Source organism: Aphelocoma coerulescens, chromosome 4, assembly GCF_041296385.1.
Source record: "Aphelocoma coerulescens isolate FSJ_1873_10779 chromosome 4, UR_Acoe_1.0, whole genome shotgun sequence".
Classification (NCBI taxonomy): domain Eukaryota; kingdom Metazoa; phylum Chordata; class Aves; order Passeriformes; family Corvidae; genus Aphelocoma; species Aphelocoma coerulescens.
In genome coordinates this window covers 77,309,919-77,335,910 of record NC_091017.1, presented here as the reverse complement: position 1 = coordinate 77,335,910, position 25,992 = coordinate 77,309,919, and the positions used below count along the sequence as shown (strand labels likewise).

The following is a 25,992-nucleotide window of genomic DNA, read 5'->3' as shown; positions in this document are numbered from 1 at the left end:
GGTTTTCTTGGACTATGAACTTGAGCTAAGCAGCCTCGAGTTCTCCACTTGCTTTTTTCTCCTAGCAAAGACATCACTTCTTTTTCCCATCCTGTGAAACCTCACCTATCCCCTGTCCGCTCCCCACATGGCCCTCACTTATCCTCAGCCCATCCGAGCAGGTTTTCCCATCTCCAGTGATAGCACGCGCCTGTGTCACACGTGTGTGCACCAGTTCACACTCACGCACACGCACAGGTGCACACACAGACGTTCACACTCACGCACACGCACAGGTGCGCACATAGGCGTTCACACTCATGCATGCACACGTGTTCACACTCACGCACACGCGCGCACACAGGCATTCACACTCACGCATGCACACACGTGTTCACACTCACGCACAGGTGCGCACATAGGTGTTCACACACACACGCACAGGTGCGCACATAGGCGTTCACACTCATGCATGCACACGTGTTCACACTCACGCACACGCGCGCACACAGGCATTCACACTCACGCATGCACACACGTGTTCACACTCACGCACAGGTGCGCACATAGGTGTTCACACACACACGCACAGGTGCGCACATAGGCGTTCACACTCATGCATGCACACGTGTTCACACTCACGCACACGCACAGGTGCGCACACAGACGTTCACACTCACGCATGCACACACGTGTTCACACTCACGCACACGCGCGCACGTGTTCACACTCACGCACGCGCACAGGTGCGCACACAGGCGTTCACACTCATGCACACGCACACACGTGTTCACACTCACGCACAGGTGCGCACACAGACGTTCACACTCACGCTCACGCACACGCGCGCACACAGGCGTTCACGCTCACGCACGCGCACACGGGCACACGCGAGCGCGCCCCGCCCCTGACACGCGCGTCCCCGTCCCCGCCCGGTGCCCGCCCCGTCCCCGCCCCAGTGGCGCGGGCGGAAGCGCGCGGCGCGCGGGGATGGAGCCGCCGGCCATGGAGGGGCCGCTCCTGGTGCAGCACAGCCACAAGTTCGGCACCAAGGTGGGTCCCTCCCTCCTTCCCTTTCCTTCCCTCCTTTCTTTCTGCTTCCCTTCTTCCCCTCTTCCTCTTCTCCCTGCCCTCGGGCCGGCTGGGTGCCGGAGCGGAGGCGCTCCGGGGGCCGCTCCCGGTGAGCGGCCGGCTCGGGTGGGGAGCGGCCCCGGCGCGGTGTGACCCCGCTCCCCGCAGCGCTGGAAGCGCGGCTGGTCCGCGCTCTACCCCGCCAGCCAGCACGGCGTGGCCCGGCTCGAGGTGTTCGACTGCAAGGAGCCGTCGGCGGCCGGGCGGGCGGGCACCCGGCGGCTCGCCCGCACCGTGGTGCGGCTCAGCGACTGCACCAGCGTGGCCCCGGTGGGCGAGGGCGGCCCCCGCGCGGGCACCGCCACCTTCCGCCTGGAGACCCGCGACCGCAGCTTCCTCTTCGCGGCCGAGAAGCAGCAGAGCGAGGAATGGGTGGCGAAGCTGTGCCAGATCGCCTTCCCGGTGAGCCCCGGGGTGGGTGGAGGGGCTGCAGGGAGCCGGCGGCGGAGGGGATGGGATGGGGCACGGACATCAGTGTGTGTGGGGGTGACCCCTTCCCAGCTGGCGGCACAGGGAAGGACACCCTGAGGCAGCGCCAGTGGTCCCAGGTTTAAAGCACCCGGCCCTGGCACTCCGGTTGCCTCTTGCTGGCTCCTGCTGTGGGTTGCGGGACTCCTCGGCGTGCTGTCAATAATTCGTGGGTGTGGCTCCAAATTTCGAGTCGGGCTCTTCTTGCCCGGTTGCAGAGCTCGTGCTCGCCCCTGTAGAGAGCTGGCTGGAGGCCAGGTGATGGCCGAGGAGCGTTTCCTCTTGGCCCAACCACTGCTGCCTTTCCTGCCACAGCAGCAGCGGCGGAAGCGGAGCCTCGAGAGTGTTGTGGTGCCTGGCTCCAGGACCCATCTGGTTCCAGGGCCTGGAACCCCCTTGCCCAGCTTTGGGGGTCACTCCTGGCTGCTGCTGGGAACACCCCATCTGTGCTGGTCCTCTAGCCCTGCAGGCCCTGGGGCTGGTGGTCAGCCAGCATGACCACCCAAGGCTGTTTTGGGCAGTGGGTGCCTTAAGAGTGTGGTTTTCCATGCCCTCTGGGAGAGCAGCCTATGCTTGCCCAGCCCCACAGTCCTGGCTCTCCTTCCTGGGAGGTGTTTGGAGAGCCCTTGGTTGGGCTCCAGCCAATTCCAGGCTTGAAGTGCTGGACAGGGCTGCCTGGCAGGAGGACTGGCTGCACAGCTGGTGATCCCAGGATCTCCCCCCAATGGGTATTTGCCGAGTGTGATTTACCTTTGTCCCTCGTGCGTCTCCCTGCAGTCTCCTGCCAGGCCAAGTCTGTGCAGCAAATGCCAGGGCTGATGGGGCCGGGAGGCACTGGTGAAAATGACTCTGTGTCTCCTGATGTAGTTGGGGTTGCAGCCTTTGCCCTGGAAGTGGCTTGTGGGGCTGAGCTGGGGACACAACACACCCTTGGAGTGGGGCAGGGTAGTGGCCAGGCCAGGGAGCACCTGCTTGGAGCAGGGCTGTGCTCATGCCATCCCTCTCAGGGGAGCCATCATTTGTGTGCCCGAGGTCCAGAAGCAAGCTGACAGTTTAGGAAGTTGTAAGCAAAAGGCTTCAAGGCTGGCATGTGTTTTAGAAAGGCCTGACCTGGAGCAGGAGGCACAAGAGCTGCACGTGGCCTCTCTGCACAGAGCATCCTCAGCTGGGAGTACTGATCATCTGCATGGAGAATGTGATTTTGTGTCATGTTGCTGCCCAGAGGGTAAGCAGGGTCCAGCAGCTTGGAAGCTGGGGCCTGAGTTCATTTGGAGTTCAGAACAGAATTTTCTTTTCCTTTTGAAGATGAAGAAAAGCTCAGTCAAATGGAGCCTTAGAAGGCTCTGGAAGATTAGGTGGCCCTTGGCTTTCCAATCCCAGGCTGGAGCCCTGCTGCACTGGATGCTTTAGCTGAGGAGGAGCTGCTGCTATCAGCTGTCAGGACATGAGGTTTTAGGACCCAAACACAAGGGCTGGATGGCCCTTTTTTGGGCCTCGTTTGGGCTTGTTGGTAAGAAGCTCGGGTTTGTGGGTTTTAAACTGAAACTGTGGCACTCGCCTCCTGCGAGATGTACCCTCTGCTGCAGCCCCATGGAAAAACTCCAGCTCCTGGCCACACACACTGACCCTCCCTTGTGCCAGCTGCACAGGGCTCTGTGAGCCTGTAATTTGTGAGGGGCTTTTCTGGAGGAAGATCTCTGAAAGCTCCAAGGGTCTGTGTCCCTCCCCAGGCCTTTTGGGACCGTGCTGGCACACGGTTGCTGACAGTGTGTGTTGCACTTTCAGTTCTGCATCTGCTAAAATAGAACTGCTCACTTCCCCTCTGCAAGCCACCCCTCCTCCTGGGCAGGACACAGACCCCCTGTTACCAGGCCATCAGCCCCCTGTGCTTGTGCTGGTATGGCCAGGAGGGTGTGTTTGGGTTGTGCCGTGATTTGGGGGCAGCTCTGTGGGTTGTGCTTCCCTGCACCCTGTCAGTGCAGAGCCCAGCTGGGGACAAGGTGCTGCCAGGAGCTCAAGGAAGTCCCTCCTGTGTTTCCTGGCCCTGTTCATCCATGTTCATGTGGGCTCAGGGGGGTCTGTCACTGGCTGTGGGGTGAGCAGGGTGCAGGACAGCCAGGCTGTGTAGGGCCAGGGAGGGCAGCAGGGCCCAGGCCATGCAAGGGAGCCGGGGCCTAATGTGGGAAGGGGACTCTGGGTCTGATCTGCTCTCCTTTGCCAGGGAAATGGCCCCAGCGATGGCGTGGTGTCACAGTATGGCAGAGAGGGCAGCGGGGAGGCGCCGGCCCTGGAGATGGCCGTGAACTCCATCTACTACTCCAGAGACGAAGGTGGGACCTCCTGCCGCCCTGACTTGGGGCCACCTTCCATGGAGCCTTGTCCTGCTGCTGCCCCATCGCTGGGGCCACGCTGGGCATTGCCTGTGTGCCCCTGCCCTGCCCTGAGCAGCTCTGTCCCCGCAGTGAACGCCTTCTGGGTGACGGTGCAGCGGACCGAGGCCGCGGAGCGGTGCGAGCTGCGTGGCACCTACGTGCTCAAGGCCGAGCGTGACAGCCTCGTCCTGAAGGACCCACGGACGGACAGGATCCTCTATGTCTGGCCCTACCGGCTGCTCCGGAGATACGGCCGGGACAAGGTGGGGAATGGGGAGCCCTGTGTGCTGCAGGTGCTCCCCCGTAGCTGTTCCCTTGTGGAAGGCTGAGCTGATGTCCTGCAGCCAGCCCTGCCAAATGCCAGGACTGCTGCAGCCCCCTGTGACCATGGCAGAGTCGCCAGGGACATCTGCCACCCTGACTGTCCTCAGTTCCCGCCTGTGTCACCATGCTGGAGCATGGGCTGGCAGAACACTCATCCCCTCTGTGGTTGTCCCACTTTTGCTGGGGCCATTGCAGCCTCTGCCGCTCCCTTTCTCCATCCCAGCGCTTCCCAGCTTGTGCCGTGAGCAGGGACATTCCTCAGGGCTGCACACAAGCTCTCCCCAGCGTCCAGGGATCTTGGCTCCTGGCAGTCCTGGCTCTGCCCTGGGCTCAGTCTCTCCCTCCTAAGGATGGTGGCTAGAGCAGAGGGGCTTTGAGACACCAGTTGCTCTGGATTTGTTCACTGTGGGGCGAGCTGCTCCTATTCTCACTGACCTCTCCAGAGTCCCTCTCCAGACTCCTCCTGCAGTGAGCCCCCAATCTGCCTTGCTGCTACCCTGAGTGCAGGAGGTCTGGGGCACACTGGACAGGGAGGAAGTGGTGGCCCTGGGGCTGTTTAGTGGCGTTCCTGAGGCTGTTTATAGCGGTGACCGTGTCGGCCGCACTCTGCTCATGGTGCTTTCTGTGGCACATTCCCAAAACAGAGGTGGAAACCGAGCTGCCCCTGTGGGGATGTCCAGCTCATGTGCAGAGTCTGTGCTGCTGGTGGGAAGAGAGTTGCAGGATGTGGGGAGCTGCACCCACAGTGACCTGAGCAGAGAGGGGTTGACTGTGCTTCTGTTCAGCAGCACTGACCCACGAAAAGTTTGTCCCCAGAGACCTTTGTAGCAATCACAGGGGCTGCTGCTGCCTTTGAGAGAGGCAGAAAATCCCGCCTGGTTAAGGGAATGAGGCTCAGGAAGGGTGTGCGTGTCAGCTGGTGGGAACCTGCTCACCAGAGTGTGTTCAGGCCAGAGGAAGCAGAGCCCTGGTACGAGACTTCTCTTTAGAGGACCTTTACTGTGAGCAGATGAATGCTGGTAGGTCAATGCTTTGCTTACTCTTGGTAGCCGAGCTGCCAAGCTGTGTCCTTCCTTTTGTATCTCTTGCTTCCAGATTGCTCCCTTCTTACCTAACATTCCATACTAGTTTCCCCTGCTGAACTGTCACTCACCTTCTCACCCCACTCCCTCCTCAGCGTTATTTCCTAGACTATCTGGTGCCAGTGGTTGAAACTGCTGGAATAAGGCAGCAGGGCTCCAGCAGTGATGTCCCCTCAGGTGTGCTCCAGTTCCGGTTCCACGGCTTGTTCTGGGCTGCTGGCCAGTGTGGCCTTTCCCTGCCCAGCTGCTGGACACAGGGTGGCCCTGAGTGTGGGAGTGGAAGGAGCAGGATTTCAGGGCAGTCTCTCCTGCAGGATGTGCAGGATCAGTGCTGCAGCCACACGCCCTTTGGTGGGAAGCACAGCCTGCACGACGCGCTGGGTCGGCGGATGCTGAGCAGGATGTGACCCTTGTGCTTCCCCTTCAGGTGATGTTCTCCTTTGAGGCTGGCAGGCGCTGTGACTCAGGACCTGGAAACTTCACCTTCGAGACCAAGCAGGGCAACGAGATCTTCCGCCTGGTGGAAGCCTCCATCCAGGAGCAGAAGGCGCAGGTGGAGGAGAACCGTCAGAGCTGCGACTCGCTGGAAGCCGACAGCCCTGGCATGGTGCAGATCCGCCAGGCCCTGGCTGACAGCCTGAACCTGGAGCTGCCCGCCGAGGGGGATGACACCCCGGCACCCAAAGCGGGGCCGGCACCCAGGGCCGGTGCAGCAGCAGAGGATAGAGATGCCACGTCTCTGCTGAAGAGCCGGACTCTGCCAGAGCTGCCCGTGCCACCGGCCAAGCCCGCGGTGTCCAGCACCCCGCCGCGCTCCCCGCTGCCCAAGGTGCTCCGTGCTGTGCCACCGGCCGAGGACCCATCCAGCGTGTACTCAGAGCCCCTGGACTCAGTGAAGAGCCTGCGGCCGTGGCCGGACCCGCTGTACTCGGACCCTGTGGACAGCAAGGCCGTGAGCGGGGCCAAGGCGCCCGGTGGGGCTGTGGAGGAGCCAAAGCTGCGGCTGCCGGTGCTGCCGTACTCGGGCCCGTACGAGCAGGTCCGGGCCGAGGGGCAGGGCCGGGCCGAGGGTCGTGGCCAGGCTCCCCCTGGGCACAAGGAGCACATCTACGACGAGCCCGAGGGCCGCGCTCCCCGCCCCCTGCACCCCCTCACCTACATCTACGACGAGGCGCGGCCCACGAGCGAGGCCTGGCGCACCCAGGGCCACGACGGCAAGGGCGGCTACGAGTACCCCTACAACCCCAGCACTGACGATTACTCGGTACCCGCCTTCCCGGCCAAGGCCAAGAACCCCAAGCCAGTCCCAGCCCCCAAGCCCCAGGCAGCCTTTATCCCCAAAGGGGCAGACAGGGTGGAGGAGCCTGGCAGGCGGTGGGGCAGCGCTGCCCCTGAGAAGGTGCTCACCAAACCCAGCCTCAACAGCAGCAACAACAACAACGTGGAGGTGCTGTACAGCCAGGTGGTGAAGCCGCAGCAGCTGCAGAAGAAGGAGCAGTCTGTGGATGAGTACAGCTTGTCGCCTCTCTACGAGGACTTAGGGGAGATATGAGGTGCTGCTGCTCTGTGTCTGTATCTCAGGAGGGACTGGGCATCCCAGTGCCAGCTGGGCTCCTCCTCTGGGGGGAGGCTTGGGGTTGTTCGGGCTCAGGCAGAGCCCCTTTTGCTCACCAGTGCTGAGGGGCTGTGTTTTCCTGGAGGGAAACAGCAAGAGCAGGAGAGCTGTGGCTGGTGCAAGTGCCAGTGTGTTTCTCCAGCTCTGGAGCTGGCTCCACTGTGCCTTCTGATCTGCAGGAGGGCTGGCTGTGTTGCCCTGTACTGCTGCTCCGACTCTGCTCTGGCTTCCTGTCAAACCAGGCTGCAGGGCTCTGGTGCCTTTGTGGGGCGTGGAAGGCTGCTTGCCATCAGTCTCCAAAAGTATTTTTATACAAAGTTATTTTAATATTAAAGTCTGCATGTCTCAGAACGACACGTTTGCCTGTGGCATGGATGGGGAGTTGCAGGTGCACGTTTGTGCCTGTGCCAAAGCTACTGAGTTAAGAGGGAGCCTCAAAGAAAAGTGCCTGCCAGGTTGAGCTGTGGCTGGGATGCCCTGATGCCAGGGGATTAAGGGAAACGAGAGTCAGGCTCAGAGATGTTGATGGCCTCCAGGCATAAGGCTGGGCAGGGACTAGTGCTAGCTCTGCTGCTGTGCTGTGGCTCAATGTAGCTCTCCTTCTCCAGCTTGATCCCAATGCTGATCCCCCCCCACCCCGTTCCCAGCTGCTTTGAAAGGCCTGGAATGGCTCAGTCTGGATCCCATTGACTTTAATGGCAAAATCTGTGATCCCTGCTGTGTGGTTTGGGTGATTGCTGTGTGGCCAGCCTTGGGCAGAAGCCTACCCAGGGGAAAAACAGGTTGTCCTTTTGGTGCTGGTAATGGTTTTGAGAGATTTCATGTCCTTTTTGTGTGGTGCCAGACCAGGCACCCTGGCATTGGCTGCCCCCACGTCTGGATGGGGCTGCTGGTCACTTCTGCAGGTTTAGCAGCCTGTTGATACCAGTGTGACAGGCAGCACTGTGCTGTTCCTGTGCAGAGGGCTAAGCAGGACAGCCCCAGCTCAACCAAACCATGGGGGAAGGCTGGAGGTTCAGGTTCAGGTCCCCAGGCTGGTGAGATGGTGATAAGGTGATGAGCTCTAGGCATTTATCTGGTGCCCAAGTTGCAGGGGGAAAGCCTCAGTCTTGTAAAAATATAGCTTAGCTATGGCCAGGACCAACTTGTGGCTCTTCCCCTCTGCTGGGTCCTCTTCTCCACTGAGGTTTTGCTGCAGGAGAAGGGGAAAAGTCTAATGGGTTTTGGGATATCTGAGGGAGGCTGAGGTGGTTCCAGAAACTTTATTACCTCCCTGCTGTCCCCTCCCTGGACCTGATTTTATCATTTTTATGTTGTTGAGTGGTTTGCAGGCCCCAGGCTGGGCCATTTGTGTGTTCATTCCTGCCCTTGGCTCCTGCCTGCACCCAGCAATCCCTGTGGCCTGCCTGGGTATCTGCCCTGTCTTCCAAGATACCTGTCCTTGATGTCTTGCTGCGAGCAGCTGCCTGATGAGATGCCAGGGCACAGAAGAGCCAGCCCATGCCTTTGGTTGGATAGCAGGGCCTGTCAGAGCTCGGATCTCAGGGAGAAGAGATGGCTCCGATGGGATTGTGGTGTTTGCCTCGTGCCCTTGCTCACCTGCAGCTGTTTCCCAGGAAGCACAGGTCAGTGTTGGGATAGCAATGCTGGACATGTCAGAAACCACAGGCACAAAATGAACTTAATGGAGGGTAACTTTATTTTGAAACAGCTTTCAGAACCAACTAAGTAGAACACAAACTGTGCTGGTGCTCAGCAGCAGGGGCTTGGTGAGACCACCCCACCTTGGCTTGGTCGAGCTGCCCTCGGCTCCTGCTGTGCCAGGGGCAGCTGCCCTACACCTGCACTGAAAAACAGGCTGGCATCTGGGCAGGAATTCTCTGGAATTGCCCTGGCTTGGCACTTGCTACAACCCCCTTCATGAGCTGGGGCGTTGGACAGCCAGGCCAATCTCGGAAGCAACCAAATCATCTGGGAGAGCAGAACTCCAGGCTTTAAGATTAAATTCAAGAGCCCTGTTTCATCCCTATTCAAACACCCCACCGAACCTGCTGCTGTGGGATGAGGGCAGCTCAGCACGGCTGCCTGCCTTGTCTGTCTGATTTCCTCCCTGCCCTGCCTGCAGCTCTTCTGCTCCCACAGATCTGTGATCTGTGGCCTGTGCTAGCCCAGTCTCAGAAACCCAAATTTGAGGCAGGCTGGTGACGTGTGCTGGCAAGAACAGGAAATATGTGGTGCTGCTGCTGCAGGGGACAGCTGGATCTCTGGACAGAGGGTCCCCGAGCAGCAAACTTCCTGCAGAACTGGCTCGGTGACGAACACAACCGTGAAACAACAACAAGGAGGAACAAACGATGGGAAGTGCCTGTCTGACCAAGGCCAAGCTCAGTGTCTTGCCTGACCACATCCGGCCAGCTGCTGAGCCAGGACCTGTGGCTGCCCAGGGGCAGGTCCTGGTGCTCACTGCAGGAACTCCTCGTACTCCTTGGGGAGCAGGGAGCCCTCACAGGAGCCTCTCCTGGCTGCTGCTGGTCTGAACGTTTGGAGAGGAGAGGGAGCCATCAGCAGGGGAGCCACTGCAGCTTTGGCTCTGCTCTGAGGCTGCAAGACAGAGACAAAACACAAATGCATCTTGTGGGAGGAGGTGCTGGCTGTGCCTCGCCTTGCCGGTGCTACACCCAGCCCTGCTGGGCACAGGGAGCTGCCTGCAGCCCTCCTGCAGGAATTTGACCAGGAGGGAACATCAGAGCCTGTCCAGGCTGCTCACAGACACAGGGACTCACCTGCCTGGGCTGGTGCCGCTCCGGGCGGTGTTCCCGGGGCTGGGGCTGCTGCCGGTGTGGAGGTTTGTACAAGGAACTCTTCAGGTATTTGTAGAGGTTGCTCTTCAGGTGCAAGGGGTTGTAAGCAACTTCCACTTCCAAGTTGTTCAGGGCACTCTGCTCTTGGAAGAAAGAACTTGAGTTTGCTACGGGATGTGACAGGTAGAGGCTGTGGGGTTTGCATGTTTGTGGTTTTTTGGGTTTCCTTTTCAGGGACAGAGTTGTAGACACTCTAAGCCACCCTACAGTGAAGGGTAAAAGGGATCTGTGGCTGTGCTGCTACCCACAAGGAGCACTCTTAGCCGTGTATAGAGCAAGAGGCATCTGCAAACAGATCTTCATGGATTTAAACATTCCCTTGCAGGATGCAGTCCAATCCTTCCCCATGCCCAGAACCAGCCAGCAAGCTGGAGCACCCTTTCTGGGCACTGTCACCCTCAACTCTGCTTCACAAGGCCTCTCCCCCCCGCCACAGACATGCAAATTGCTCCAAAGGACAGGTATTTGCTGTCCATGAAGAGAGCTGTCTGCTGGGAAGGAGTTTTGGAGTGCTCCATCACATTCCAGCTGTCACCAGACAGTGTCACAGCCATTTCCTTCTCTCGGTATCTGCTGAGGTGATAATGAGAGCTGATAATGAGTGACTCACCTCGATGGGGCCCTGGACTCGCTCGGGGTGCTCAGCCAGGAGGGCTGGGAAGGCTGATGGCAGCAGGAGCTCTCTGATGGCCACTGCTTTCACCAGGAGAGTGGCAGAGTCGGAGGGGACAATGACGTAATAGGGATGCACCACCACGTTCCAGTTTGGTCCAGCGTTCTGGGGCTCACGCCTGGCCAAGAGCATCCACTTCCTTTTCTAAAGGGCAAAATCCAGGTGTGAACAACAGGCAACAGCCACTTCTTTCAGCACTGCCACCGTGGGAGCTGCGGGGCTCAGGGCAGGCACGCCCACACACCAGGGAAGGGAAACTATTCTGCAGTAGGGCTGAGGACAGTATGGCATTTATTTTGTTCTTTTAGCAAGTCAATTCTTAAGAAAAACACCCAATTTTGCTTTACAGCTTGTCAGTAACGGCCAGTTCTCCACACTCCACGCCTTGGTTAATTATTTTTGCAATTAAAGCCGCAAGTCTTAACCCCAGCCTGACGTTTGCACTTCACACCCCAAACACTCATTTCTGGTAGGTTTGAGGGTCTTCTGTAAAGTCTGATGAGCTGTAGCATCTTTCCAGTAGATGGAAGGATTTCCAAGCCCAACTCTGGCCCATGAGATGAAGCTGCAGCTTTTAAAATGTTTCCTGGTGCAGGCCAGGCAGATGTTACAAGGTGTGCACTGACTGTTCCTTTCCCCATCACACTGCAATTTTCACACACTCACCAGGAGACTGTGACACAAAGCATGGAAGCTGTGCTGGTTTGTCTCCAGTTCATCCCAGTCCAGCTGCCAGCAGCTTGTGGGCTTGATGATGAAGGGCAGCCCATAGAGTACAGACTCACAGACCCCTTCAGACTTCAGAGCCCTGCAGGGACACAGCTCGTGTTAGTGCTCGTGATTTTAAGAACAACTGCATAGCTCAGAAATTACACTGGTTTTTCCTATAAATTAATCTCAGAAAAGACACTGGAGAGCATCTCTGTGCCATGAACTGCTGCCAGGAAAGCAAATTCTTAGGTGAAATCACAGCACTGTGAGGCTTTGCTTGCTTTTTACTACTACTCCAACTAATTAGCTCAGGCTCTGGCATCTAATTAATTGCTGTGGCCTCACTAGGTAATGAGAGAGCAGAATTATTGCAATAAAACATTTCACTGGGGGGAAAGAACTGTTGCATGAATGACACCTATGGTGTCACACTCACTGTGTGCTGAGGTGACACCAGGTGTGACTGTGGTCTGCATGTGGGCTGTGCTGTTCCATGAGAGGATGAGTTATGGAACTGGGGTTTTTTTTCACACCACAATTTGGCTCACCAGCACCCCAGAGCCTCCTGGTGATGTCACCAGGCCCCAGGATGACACTACACAGGAAGGTGAAGCTTTTCTTACACCCTCTCCCAGTTACCCAGTGGAAGGCAAGGAGCACTGCTTACTTTAGCACCCGGAGTTTGTGCAGCACTGTGGATGGCCAGGCTGCCACGTGCCAGGGAGAACTGGGATCTGCTGCTCTCCCAGTGCCATCAGCTGGCCCTGAAAGCAGGGCTGGGTCCAGCAGCCTCTCCTGCAAATCGCACTTCAGGCACACTGGGAGAAGGAGAATGGTTTAGCTTGCTGGAATTGGCAATGTTTAGCACATGACATGCTCAAAGCACTTAAAAATTAATGTTTTCTAGCAGTTATTGAGGGAGGGACAACACTAAAGCCTGACACAAAGCATCAACCTGTCCCCAAGGCCCTCTGTGAGACAGCCTTCATTTAAGTGCAGCTCTGGCACAGACTCTTAGTTTTGAACACATTTTTCAGGGCTATTCGAGATCTAAAAGACTCCTTTTTACCTTGACCACATGGCTATAAATTCACATGCCCCTCCAGGCACATTTTTGCTGCAGAATGGAAATTATTGCAGCCTCAGCAGCTATGGCAGCAAAGCAGCAACTTTTTAAGCCTGATGGCTTTCCCACTTACCCCCAGATCCCACTCAGGTCCCTAAATGGGAGGGAAGATGCCCATAGGAAAATCTTGGGTCACCTTTAGGGCTGAGGGATTCAGGAGCTCCCTGAATGGGAGCAGAGGGGAAAGAAAATGAAATACTTAAGGTGTTCCTGGGTGCAGCAGCGTGGCTGAAGCCTCCTGAGGGAAGGAGGAGATGGAGCTGTTCCCTCTCTGTGCCTTGGTCATGGAGCCACGTTTTAAACAGCATCTCCAGGCTGATGACATTGTCCTCTACAGTTTGCACCTCGATGTCCATTCCCAGGATTGCCATATCTGCAGGAAAAAGAAAAAAAATAGGTGAAAAGGCACCAATATTTTCAGCCATTGAAAAGATTTCGCTGGTTTCTCATACCCAGCAGTTCTTAAACTCCTGTGCTGGAGGTGAAGACAAATGTAGTGTGATGTAGCACCAGCTTTTAGGCATGGAGAAATGTAGGCTAGACAGCAGAGTAGGGCAGGGTATGAACAATATAAACCCTTGCAAAAAAACCCCCAAACCCACCCAAAAATAATACCTCAGAGGTGCATCTAAATAAGAAGCTAGCTTGAAGTCCAGCAGAGAAATAAAATGGGATAAATAAAATAAAGTGAAGGGGAAAAAAATCAATTTGCCATATGACATGCAATATAGCCACTTGTAAAGACAGAAGGTACAGTCTGGTAGCACAAATAGCTTTACCATATAGCCAGGATGTGGAAAAGGCTTTCTGAGAAGATGAATGAATAGCTGAAATAGCCTTTTTTTTCCCCTCGCTTTGTGTTTACCAGGCCAGTAGGGGGATTAAAAAACAGTGCTACATCCATCTACACTGAGAAATCTTTATGCATTAGTACTTCTAGTTGGCAAAAACGTCACTGTGCATTTAAAAAAACCCCAAAACCAAAGAAAAAAAAAATCATGGAAATTCATTCATTTCTACCTGGCAAATAATCCAGGACTACTGTAATGACTGTCATTCTTCAAATGCTCTACAGGACCCACTTTTGGACTGTCCCCACCTCCCAGCCTTGAGGAAGGCACTAGAAGCACATCAGTTGTGCTTCTGCAGCAAAGCAGACGTGACTCCCACTCACAACAGGAGATCTTTCCCACTGCCCTTGCTACTAAAAACCTTTCCTTATCATCCTCTTTGACTGTCCCTGCCTGCCAGGACCTTTCATTCCATTTTTTTCTGTTCTTTACTTCTTCTTTTTTTTAAGTTGGAAGCCACTCTTCATTAATGGAGTTGTTCCACTGCCAGCCCCTTGCCCTGACACTGAGCCTTGCTCCCATTTCCCTGCAGAATGCACCCTCCTGTTTTGGAGGCATTCCCTATGGATTTTGGACTTGGGCTTCTCTCAGGGATGTGCACTGAAGAGGGCATTAACAGCTCAGAAGACAAAGCACCAGGAAATCCATGTAATTGACTTTCACAAACAGCAAAACACAGCTGACAAGGGGGATTATTTGTGTTTTGGGGCTGGTAAATGCTTCAGATCTTCCCTCAGTAAATATTTTCCTGTTTGTTTTTTTTTTTTTTTTTTTTTACTTTCTCCTCTGTAATAGATATTTAATCACTTACACATCTGCAGCTGGCACAAGACATGACAATTCCAAATAAATTCACTGCATTCATTGCTTAGGAAAAACAGGTTGGGATGCCAACATCTCCTGTGCAATGGGAATCAAATTTCCTGGAGAGCAGAGCCCATGTAGAGAATGGAGCCCTGGGACTTGCAGAAGTTGGGCTGTGGTCACAAAAAATGCATTAGTGCTTTATCTGCAGGGCTTGGTTTTTGTTTTTCCCAAACAGAAATAGCTGGGACCCGTTATCTCCAGCACATGCAAATATTAACCTTTGTTAGCAAAAGGTCTGGCAAAGCTGCTTTCAGGGAGTGTAATGGGGTAGGGGAAGAGAAATAATAATAATAATAGGTTACAATTTAGAGACCAGCCCATCCAAAGGCCTGGCAGCCTGTTGGTTACTCCCCCAGATTATTCCCACCTCAAATGTCCTGCTCTGCATGGGGTTTAGTTAAATCAGTTTGTTCTGATTCCGAAATCTCAGCATGTTCAAAGCTGTTCTAAGTTTTGCCAGTGTGGGAGTTTCAAAATATTGAAGTCCTCCCCAGCTGCACTACCCTGGGAATGAGCCTGTGGAGGGGATATCCTGATGCTGCTCTGGATACTAAAAATAGAAGTAGGTTCAAATAGCCCCTAAATAAACTAATGGAAGAAATCTCCTCAGTGAAATGAAGCTCTTGATGAAGTGCTGCACCACAATATTTATTTTGTAGTTCAACACAGCACTAACCTTGCACTTCCTGCACACTGGATCTTGCAAATTCAATGCTCTTTACTGCAATTTTTTTATAGTAAAATGGATTTTTTTTTTTCTGAAACAGAAGAAGGGAGCTCCAATGGATATTATAAACCAGGTGGGCTCGTTTTTCAAATTATCTGACCTATTCATCCCCTGTTGCTTTTCTTAGAGAGCAAGTAGTTCACCTGACTCAGAAAATTAGAATTTCAGCACATGACATTTCAGTGGCCTTGATGTCCACATTTATGTTTTCATTCCATTTACTGGGTGAAAGGGCTACACAAAGCTCCACTCTAAAAAATAATATGGTGGGGTTTGGCATTCCCTAAAGCATCCCTGTGACAGAGAGGCACAGAACATCTCTTCCTCTGTGGAATTGAGTCTTCCAGGGCTTCCCTGCAGGATTCCCAGTCCCTACTGTGACAATTGACCAGAAATTTGCTACTGCAACCACAAAAGAAGATGAACAGCAAGGGACAACACTGCCTGTCCCTCAGGAAAAACAGAAATAACCCCTTCTAATCCTCTCTCCCAGGCTGCACATTGCACAGTGCTGGGAAGAGTTACTTTCACTGACCAAGCCTCTTAATCAGCTGGTTTTTTGTCTTTGATACTGTTCTTGCTTACCTGCTGCTGCTTTTCTCCATGCTCAGAGTGTGTAACCCCCAAAACTCGATGCCTTTTTCTCTTTAACCCCCCTCCCACAGTAAAGCTGTATCACACACGAATTTTAAATAACACCCAGAGCTGAAGTAATACATGAGGTCTGTAAGTTCTCTAAGCCCCAGAGAAGTGCTGTGCTACAAACTTCCTCCAGGCACAGCAGTTCCCACTGACCTAAGGGACATTAAATGGCCCAAAGAGAAGTGGCAGAGGTTGGACCAGAGCAAGAACCAGTGGCTGTCGTGCTGCCCAAAGCCATAACTTCCCTAAAACTGCCTTCCACTCACCACTGCTGGGCTCCTCTGCTAGCACACACTGCTCCACGTCCTCAGGCTCCAGGAAATCTCTCTTTAGAACCTCAATGACCTGTATTCTTCGCAGGCTCACCAGGTCTATGTCTTGTAGCTTCTTTTCCAGCTGCTTTACCATTTCTCTGCTGGGCTGGCTGGTCAAAATCATGATCTGGAACACAAATCAGAGCATGCAGGAGATGCCTGTACCCAAATTTTCTCTTGAGAGGTGATGATGTTGAGTAGCACTGGTCTTACCATGGAGAGAGGAGGAATCTTGCTGAAATAGCTGATCTATTCTAAAGCAGATTTATAAGCAATTTTTTTGAGCTTTGGCTCACATTTAAGCCAATATGAAATGGATTGAGAGGGTTCACTGGAGGAACATCTACAGGTTTTGTGCTCTGTGCTTTGCACTTGTGATCAGTGAGTCTCTGTGTGTAAGAAGGGACTTCCACATTAATTATAGTTCAAATAGACTAAACTTGGCCTTCTCCCTCAAAAGCTGAATGAGAATTTTATTTTTTTTTTTACATGTTCAGTCTATCCTAAAGATATTTCCCAAGAGAGCAGCAGTAGGTGTGATTCCCACCGCCCAGTTTTGGTCTGATACTGAGAAAAGGAAACAAAAATTCAGCTTACTCTGCATAAAAAGATGCTTGTGATGGGGGGGGAAAAACTGCAATCACTTAAGTATCTGAAGCAGAAAGAGGCCTTTAAGTGAAACTTTTTTTTGGCCTTTTGTAAGGGTTAAATTCCCTCCTGCCTGTCAGTGATCAGAGCCTGTCCCTGCAGCATGTTTTACATCCCCTTGCAAAGAGAAGTACAATAAAATTGCATAATCTAGAGGAACAAGGATTGCTTAGCAGAGTAAAAACTCCCTACATCCGTGGATTAACTTAATTTTGAAGGTAGCTTGTTCATTCAAGTACACCAGAAAATGTCCTGGATTTTGTTGTGTGACAAGAAAGGTCTTGTGTCCAAAGTGTGCTCTGTTCATTCCAACCCCCAGCTTTAGAGTTAAAGCACAAATCACCTTTCAAATGGTCAGGAAAAATACCTCAAAGCCCTAAGAAAAGCAGAAAATCAGGAGAAGGGTTTCCTGGACAGACACTGGGGGTGAGCCTCAACTGCAGCCTGATCACAGCGTGACTCTGTGAGACTCTGGAAGGGTTTAAGGACCTAAACAAAGCAGAAAGACTTGGAAAGTTTCACTTGTGGGAAATCTCATTTTGTTTTTTAAGACTGTTTTTTTTAAGACTGGCAGGTGGACCCTGGGCCTGGGAAGTCTGAAATGCAAAACTGCTTGGAGCTGATATTTTCTTATGTCCAGGGGAAAACACCATTTCTGTGTGAGTCCTTTCCCCTGTTCTTTCATGTCAGTTGATACTGCTTAAAAAAAAATACTTCCTCCTGTGAACCATGCTCTGCTTTCTGCACTCAGATGTCTGTTTTCATGTGTTATTAGCAGCTTCCCTCCCCTTTATGCAAAAACACACATTCAGAGCTGAGAACACAGCCACCAAAATCTGTCACATCCTGGGCCAGGACTGCTGTACATGCAGCTTTCCCTAGATATGTCCCCTTTTCCACAGGAATCTGTCCAGAGGGATTTAAGCACTTGATATCTTCCTTCAGAATTTCTGGACAGTGGATCTCTGAAACAACCAGAGTGCTGAATACTGCAATTTTTCAGCATGTTCACTGCACATGAGATACACATTTATAAAGCACAATGATGTGGGCTGGCTCCCACTCCCTTCCCAGCATTTCCTTACCTCAACAGAACTATTTGTTGAGCCTCCTGCTGCTGTGTGCCTGCTGTACTGCTTGAATTGTTGCAATCCATCCTGCACAGCTTGCACCACTCCATTCCCCCCCTGGGGGAAGCAGCCTTCAGCCGGGAGCGAGCGGAGCTCGGAAATGCAGGCTTGAATTCGGGCAAAGTTTTCTTTCACTTGCTGTAAAACAGAGTTCAAGGAGCAGGAAAGGCTGGTAAACAACGTGAAATACCTCTCCATAATGTGGATAAAGGCTGCTGGTCCCAAAGATGTCAGCTCACCTGAGCCTCAGCAAGAACTCAGAGTTAAGACAGACCCACCAGCTAAACTGGTCCATGGTGGGCTCAGGAAAGATATTGAGTGACCTCTACAAAATTTATTTAAAACAATACCAGGCATTACTGCCAGAAGTCACCTTCCTCACTGAAGAGGCAGCAGGTGAACATTTGACTCGTTTGCTTCAGGTGTGTGGAGCTCTGAGTCACTGAAGCACACCTGAGCTGTGGTCTGCAGGGTGAGCTTTCAGTGGGGCTGAGTGGGAACAGTGGAAGGGCTCTGCTCAGTTGTTTTTCACTCCCACATTAAATTTTTTGATGCTTAAATGCTGATTTCTTATCTTGTCACCATTTGCTCTCCCCCACAGTTATCTACTTTCTCTCTGATTTCTCTGTTTTCCCCTCCCTGCCCTTTCCAGGGAAACTTTATGGGCTCTCCTATTGGGGAGACCAGTGGGAACAGAGACCATAAACAAGCACCAAGGAGAGATTAAAACCAGGGTAACTGTGTGTGACACTTCCCTATGTACTCTCCCCACCTCTATTTTCAGCTCTGGGGCTTTCCTGACTTCATGTGATTTGTCTAACAAGCACCCTTTAACACAGCTCTGAAAAACAGCTTCAGTACAGCAGCTGATGTCTACTGCTGGAATGCTGCCCCCAAAAAAACCAGCAGAGGGAATACAAGGAATGGCTTGGAAATTATTAAAATTATTGTAAAAATGTTTTGCAGTTAAACTTGTAATTTGTTCTTGATTTACCAGCCAGAATAGAGAAGGAACGTGCTTCTATTTAGAGGAAGAAAGGATAAAATACAAGTGGGTTTTTCAATCTAGACAGAAGGGTAAATATATTAAGAAATCCCTGGAAGACAAAGCAAATAAATGAAAATTAGAGACCAGGTGCAAGTTTCAAAATGACAATTATTGACCACTGGATGAAACTATCAAGAGAAGTACTTGATTACCCATCTTGTTTTATCTTCAGATCAAAACTAGATGGCTTTCTGGAAGGAAGCTTTAATGAGATAGGAGTACTTCAGTGAAACAGAATAGCCTGTGATATGAGGAAAGCCAAACTGTGATCTAAGGGCTCCTCTGTCTTTAAAAACCGTGGCCATCAAAATGAGGAATTGTTGTTTAAATAAACAAGTCACCTGATCAGGAGCAGCAGTCATAAGATTATCCTTGTCACATTACCTATAACCTTTTCTACAAAATAAACACCACCATTAGCCAGAGTCTTCTTGCTGATCCCATTTGCTAATTTACTCTTGACCTCTGATTTTTTTATTTTCCCCAGGTGAAGACTCGACAAAACCTTTCAGAATGTTTCCACCAGTGCTGGATAAAGTGGAAGGGTTAATCCTGTGTGTTCACACTGATGTGTAAATGAGAGTGCTCAGTGTGATGGCTTCTAACAATCTTCAAAAATTCTTGTGAACTTTGAGATGCATATTTGTATTCCCAAACTATTACTGCAGAGCTGCTACTCATTCTGCATCTACATTTATTCCTCTGCAGAGCCCTAAATGAGAGCAATACTTGTTCTTAGTGATTTAGATCTCTCTATTTAAAATCTGTGTGGATGTGGCACTTTAGGAAGTTTAGTGGTGGACTTGGCAGTGCTGAGCTTTGGGTTGGATTTAGTCTTAGAGGACTTTTCCAGATAATTCTGTGATTCTATGATTTCAGGATATTTCTCAAATTCAACACAGATATTTTAACTCTGCACCTTTCCCCTTCAACATCTAGAACCTCTCACACACTGGTAATATTTATTCAGTGTCCAAATTATTACAGCTCGAGTTGTGTGTGATAATTCTGACAGAGAAGCAGTACAGCACAGAGCAGCACATGAAAGGTGCCACAGATGCTCCAAACCAGATGTTTTAGCAAGGAAGAGCACAAAACCTCATTTATGCACACCAGATAAAAAATAACACTCCTCCTTTCAAACTTCATCCTTTCAGAAAATTCACCTCTTCCGTGAGGTCCGTGAAACGATCCCTCTGAGAAGGGCCGATATTTAGATAGAAATCTGAATACAGATATTTTTAGAGATAAATTTAGATATAAATAACAACTTTTTTTTTTTTTCCTGAGCAGCAGCACAGCCTGGGGCATACCGTGAAGGGCAGCAGACACTCCTGCTGGGGCTGTACCACGTAGAGGCTGAGCAGGGGCACACGGCAGGGCCCTGCCAGGCCACATGCCAGGCACAGGACGTTTTCCAGAGCCTCGGAGAGCACGGAGCAAGTGTTGGCCCAGGAAGGGGAGGTGACATCCACCACCAGGATGCGGGATGGCTGCTGGCTGGGGGCTTTAGCAGCAGGAAAAATTCTCCGTGTTTCTGAGGGTAATCTTCTGGAATTCATGGCTTCTGTGGGTGTCACGTGCCTGGTGATGCATCTGAACGGGAGAAATAAATAAAGAACTGCAATGAGTGAGGCTCTCCCTTTCCCATTCGCTTGAAAGCACAGCTCACCAATAATTTAGATTCCTAATCCTTCTCCAAAGCAATTGTTGTCCATACTCTCATAAACCCACAGGAAGAAAAGGGAAGAGGCATGTGGTCAGGAAACAGAATGTTTTCACTAAAGAAAAATGTGGCAGAGAGGCTCTTACAGGCACAGCTGGAGCAGTTTCAAATGGTGGCAGCATGGAGCTGGGAGGTGGTCTCCCCCAGCCTGGCTCTGGTGCATCCATCAGCTGCTGGAAAACAAGACTGGGAACTCCACCTCCTAATTCTGCACTGGCCAGGAGGTTGCACCCAAACCCTGGGGAGAACAGCCCCTGCTCCTTCATCCCCAGCTGTTGTAGCTAAAAAAGGCCAGCAGGACACAGCAAGAAAATCCTGCATATCCATGAATTTTACTTTGTGGGTGTGGAGAGCCAACCCTTGTTCTTCAGAGCATCAAACACCTGGGATGAGCTCCTTGAATATGACATTTTTTCCCCACCCCCCCATCTCTCTTCAATCTTAAGCACAAAAGCATTTTCCTGTTAAAAAAATTCTCTTTTTTTACTTTGTGAGCAAAGAGCCTTTCTAAAATCCTACCTTCACTAAATCCATGCAAAAACATTCAGTGCTGTTTCTAAAGATACAGGAAATGCTTCAAAAAAGAAAAGTGTTGGTATGACTGCATGCACCTTCTCAATATGAACGAGGATCATTTTTTTTCTTCCTACAGCTTCCTTCCCAGCAGGATCAGTAAAAGTTTGAAGCAGCCCTGGATTCACATAGTCAGGCTCTGGTCAGAATCCAGGCCTGTCACTTGTGTGGTATGTTCAGCTCACACAAACAGCTCTTTTATGGTCACCAAGGAGACAAGATACTACATTTCCTACAGCCTCCAGCACTTTGGAGTAAGAATTTCTACAAGGCTTGGGAAGAGCAAGAAATGAGTTTCTATCTGGCTGAAGAATCATCAGAGAAAAATCTGAATTTCTAGGATTCCTTAGGATGCCTGTCAGTGCAGGCAAAACAGAGTGATCACAGCCTGAATTTCAAAACTGGGGTGAACACTTCAGAGCTGGTGAAAATATTATAAATGCAGATACAGATCATGTAGGTATCTTGCTTTGATTAGTCCTCTGATAGAATTAGATTGTCAAATGAAAAACTGCCAGATACCACTTTAATCAGTGTCTCTCCTGGAGCTTTTCAATTTACAGCAGAGTTTACTCAATTACATGACCGAATCTGGGAAAGGACTTGTCTGTCTGAATTTTTTCTGATGAGGCTTCAATGCTACTGAACTCTGCAAACCCCCAGAGCTTTCTCAAACAAGGAAACAAAACCCACCCTGTCAGAAATCCACAAGAGCTGGGCCTTAGCATGGGTTTCAGAGAGGAAAATGAGCTTTGATGCTGAAGCAGACACAGTTTTCCTAATTTTGAATGAATTCTCTCATTTTTGGTGCTCTACAGGACTATGCTTATTTTAAACTGGTTTTGTAAAATAAGCCCCTCATCAACTCTTTACCAGCTGAATTTCATTTCTTCATAATTGTGGTGTCTTAATTCATCTCTGCTTAGCAATATTAACATGATTTATACGCAGCACTCTGTACAATATTTGACCTCTTTTATAGCCCTCCCTGGGCTCTGGTGAGGCTGGAGAACTGAGGAATTCTGTGTCAGTGGTTGCTGTGGGAAATGACATCCTCATTTAGGCATTGGGTGGACTGACAGAGCCCATCCCATGGGATTCCACCACAGTTCCATGAGAATTGTGTAACCTGCAAGTCCTGGCAGCTGATTTGATATTAAGTGATTGCTCAATAAAACAGAACTCTCCAGGTGTCAGGGCTGGTGATGTGCATTTTGCCCAATGCAAGGAGACACAAATTCTGCAGAACTAGAAAGGGACAGAAAGAAAACTCCTTTATAATGAGTGATTTGTGGCTGCTGAGGACATTCTGCAATTGCACATCATCCTACATGCTTAGTTTGTTATAAAAAACCATTATTAAATAATATCCAAGTCTAAAAAGGTGTAGCACCAAAGCCACTGGTTAAAGAGGATTAAAGATAATTGGTTTAAAAAGGTGCCATTTTCAGAGTAAGCTTCAAAACCCTGGGAAAAAGAAATATTGTCATGTGCAAAACAGATCAAGGTACAGAAATAAGTGGGTTTACTAGAAAATAAACTGGCTGTGCAGTGTGGATTCACTCTGGTGTGAATCCTTTTGTCCACCTAGCCTAGAAAGGATTTATCTAAAAGGTTGGGATGAACAGAAGAATAAAGACAAAAAAGCGAAAGAGTTCGCATAAAATCAAGCTACTGAAAACAAGATTATTCCAGACCCTATATAATAGAAGATATTATGTGTTAGTCTATTCATCAGTGCTCTAATCAATCATAAATAAATGGCTTTAGACTTGTGCTTTTACTGACAGAAAATCATCAAATCTTAGTAAGAATCGTCACTTTATATTAGTGTTAAAATCACTCATTATAACCTTTATAGGGTTTTTGTTTTTTCTCAAAAGAAGAGGAACTATAACATTGTAGGAGTTTAGAAAAAGGCATTTTTAAATTCTGAATCACTAAAAATGAGTAAAAAATAATAAAACTTTAACCACCAGTGTGTGGACAGAGCAGCAGAGCAAGGACAAGCTCCTGCAGAATTCCCAGGCGCTCCTGTGGAACCACAGCCAACTCAAAGCCCACCACGAGAGCTGTGCTATCAGGGGGACCTTGGGCTTGAGTGACAGGCTGGAATTCTCAGAATTAAACTTTATAGGAATTGTAATAACTCTGTGATGAGATTATGGGCACGGCTAACGAAGCCTCAGGGGGCAGGTGCTCCATCTTCCCTGGCATCTTGATTAAGAACCCGGGATGACACCATGTCAACACACACACACTAACCTGACAGAAACACAAATAATTCATGGGCCCAGAACGTGCTGCAGGCAGGGACTCGCCCCTGAGGCTGCATGGAAAATCCTGGGATACACCCAGGTGCTGGAGCAGACTGGAATTGTCCTCCAGGTCCCTGCATTCCGATGGCTCCTACAACCTGAACCCCTTCTACCCTGGATGTGACCCCAGAGTCTGAAGTTTCAGTCTTACTGTGACATTTTCATATTCACATTTCCTGTACTGTTTTGGGGTTTTTTTTTAAAAGCTTAAGGCAGCAACACCCCCTCACTGGTGGCTGGATCCTGGGAGCAAGGGATGGCAGCACTGGTCCCACAGGAAATCCTGTGGCACGTCCCACCTGGAACACCAGGATGTGCCGAGGTGGCTCTGCCTGTTGAGGTCTCTGCAGGGACTGGAGGGCTCTACTGGGCTGTACTGGGACTGGGACAGCTGGACAGGGATTGGGACACCTTTACTGGGCTGTACTGGGACTGGGACAGCTGGACAGGGATTGGGACACCTGTACTGGGACTGGGACAGCTGGACAGGGATTGGGACACCTGTACTGGGCTGCACTGGGACTGGGACAGCTGGACAGGGATTGGAACAGCTGGACAGGGATTGGGACATCTGTACTGGGACTGGGACAGCTGGACAGGGATTGGGACACCTGTACTGGGCTGTACTGGGACTGGGACAGCTGGACAGGGATTGGGACACCTGTACTGGGACAGGGACAGCTGGACAGGGATTGGGACACCTGTACTGGGTGTACTGGGACTGGGACAGCTGGACAGGGATTGGGACACCTGTACTGGGACAGGGACAGCTGGACAGGGATTGGGACACCTGTACTGGGTGTACTGGGACTGGGACAGCTGGACAGGGATTAGGACACCTGTACTGGGACAGGGACAGCTGGACAGGGATTGGGACACCTGTACTGGGTGTACTGGGACTGGGATTGCTGGACAGGGATTGGGACACCTGTACTGGGACAGCTGGACAGGGATTGGGACACCTGTACTGGGACTGGGACAGCTGGACAGGGATTGGGACACCTGTACTGGGCTGGACAGGGACTGGGATTGCTGGACAGGGATTGGGACACCTGTACTGGGCTGTACTGGGACTGGGACAGCTGGACAGGGATTGGGACACCTGTACTGGGACTGGGATTGCTGGACAGGGATTGGGACACCTGTTCTGGGACTGGGATTGCTGGACAGGGATTGGGACACCTGTACTGGGCTGTACTGGGACTGGGACAGCTGGACAGGGATTGGGACACCTGTACTGGGCTGTACAGGGACTGGAACAGCTGGACAGGGATTGGGACACCTGTTCTGGGACTGGGATTGCTGGACAGGGATTGGGACACCTGTACTGGGTGTACTGGGACTGGGACAGCTGGACAGGGATTGGGACACCTGTACTGGGACTGGGACAGCTGGACAGGGATTGGGACACCTGTACTGGGCTGGACAGGGACTGGGATTGCTGGACAGGGATTGGGACACCTGTACTGGGCTGTACTGGGACTGGGACAGCTGGACAGGGATTGGGACACCTGTACTGGGCTGTACTGGGACTGGGACAGCTGGACAGGGATTGGGACACCTGTACTGGGCTGTACTGGGACTGGGACAGCTGGACAGGGATTGGGACACCTGTACTGGGACAGCTGGACAGGGATTGGGACACCTGTACTGGGTGTACTGGGACTGGGACAGCTGGACAGGGATTGGGACACCTGTACTGGGCTGTACTGGGACTGGGACAGCTGGACAGGGATTGGGACACCTGTACTGGGACTGGGACAGCTGGACAGGGATTGGGACACCTGTACTGGGCTGTACTGGGACTGGGACAGCTGGACAGGGATTGGGACACCTGTACTGGGCTGTACTGGGACTGGGACAGCCATGTGTGCCTGAAGGGTGGCCATGCCACCAAGGGGTGTCAGGGCAAACCAGCAGCTTTGCTGGACTCCCTCACATCCCATTTGTGTTTTCCAGACATTATTCCTTGCTGCCATGGCATTTTTCCCTGCTGTGGCATGGAAGGATGGGGAGGGAAGCAGGGGTCCCGCTTTGTTCCCCCAACCTGGGGCCTTGATGGAGCATTTTGGTGCTGCAATTAAAGCAAAACCAGGACTAAACCCCTCTGGCCGCTCTCTGTTTTTTCCAGGCGCACCTTCCATCCCTGAACGGGGTTTTCCCCCCGTTTTCCTTCCCCTTGGCCCCACGGCAGCACCGCCCGAGGCTGCTATCCTTGGATGCCTCAACTGCATTTAACGCGGGAAGTCAGGACTAATTAACTTCCCAAGGAAGCACAGGTTTGTGCTTTTCACCTCCCAACTCCCAAATACCCTGGAGAAGGCCTTCCCTAAGGAATTTGGGAAGAAAGCTCCTTCTCCCGCGGCTGGGGCCGGGCCCTGCCCGGTGCCGCTCCCCCCGCAGCCGGCGGCGCTTCCCGATCCCGGCTCACCCCGGAGCTGTTCCCGTGGGAATGCCGCGATCCAGGCCCGGACCCACCTGGGCGGGGCCGGTTTCCCGGTCCTGTCCCGAATCCCGGGCGAATCCCGGGCGGATCCCGGGCGGATCCCGGGTGGATCCCGGCCGGGCGGGGCCGCCGCGCATGCGCAGCGAGAGCTTCCCGCAGTCCCGAGGTTGGGATGCTCGGGGAAACGGGAGTCGCTCTGCTTCCCAAAACCTGCGCTTTGTGACCCTCCCACCGCTTAAAGTATTGTTACTTTGATCATTCAATCACCCAAACATTAATTTTGCCCAAATGAACCCCGGCGAGCCTCAATTAACAAAGCCAAAGGGAGTTGGAAGATTGGGCATCTGGGATTGTAAATTT

At 51.8% G+C, this 25,992-nt stretch overlaps 2 protein-coding genes across 2 annotated transcripts; one reads left to right on the top strand and one right to left on the bottom strand.

Annotated features, from left to right (window-relative positions):
• Positions 1-931: 931 nt before the first annotated feature.
• Positions 932-7,323, top strand: DOK1 (docking protein 1). The gene is made up of 5 exons (XM_069014790.1): positions 932-1,032; positions 1,219-1,512; positions 3,800-3,908; positions 4,041-4,213; positions 5,784-7,323. The coding sequence occupies exons 1-5, from the start codon at positions 970-972 to the stop codon at positions 6,906-6,908; spliced, it is 1,764 nt and encodes a 587-aa protein (XP_068870891.1). The 5' UTR covers positions 932-969; the 3' UTR covers positions 6,909-7,323.
• A 940-nt stretch (positions 7,324-8,263) lies between these two features.
• On the bottom strand, positions 8,264-25,731 carry M1AP (meiosis 1 associated protein). Its single transcript, XM_069014791.1, has 10 exons — positions 25,618-25,731; positions 19,883-20,165; positions 17,477-17,659; positions 15,696-15,870; positions 12,542-12,715; positions 11,884-12,034; positions 11,172-11,313; positions 10,443-10,649; positions 9,755-9,910; positions 8,264-9,572 (listed from the first exon to the last, which is right to left on the bottom strand). Exons 2-10 carry the CDS (start codon positions 20,129-20,131, stop codon positions 9,432-9,434), a joined length of 1,578 nt encoding a protein of 525 aa, XP_068870892.1. The 5' UTR covers positions 20,132-20,165; positions 25,618-25,731; the 3' UTR covers positions 8,264-9,431.
• Positions 25,732-25,992: the final 261 nt, after the last annotated feature.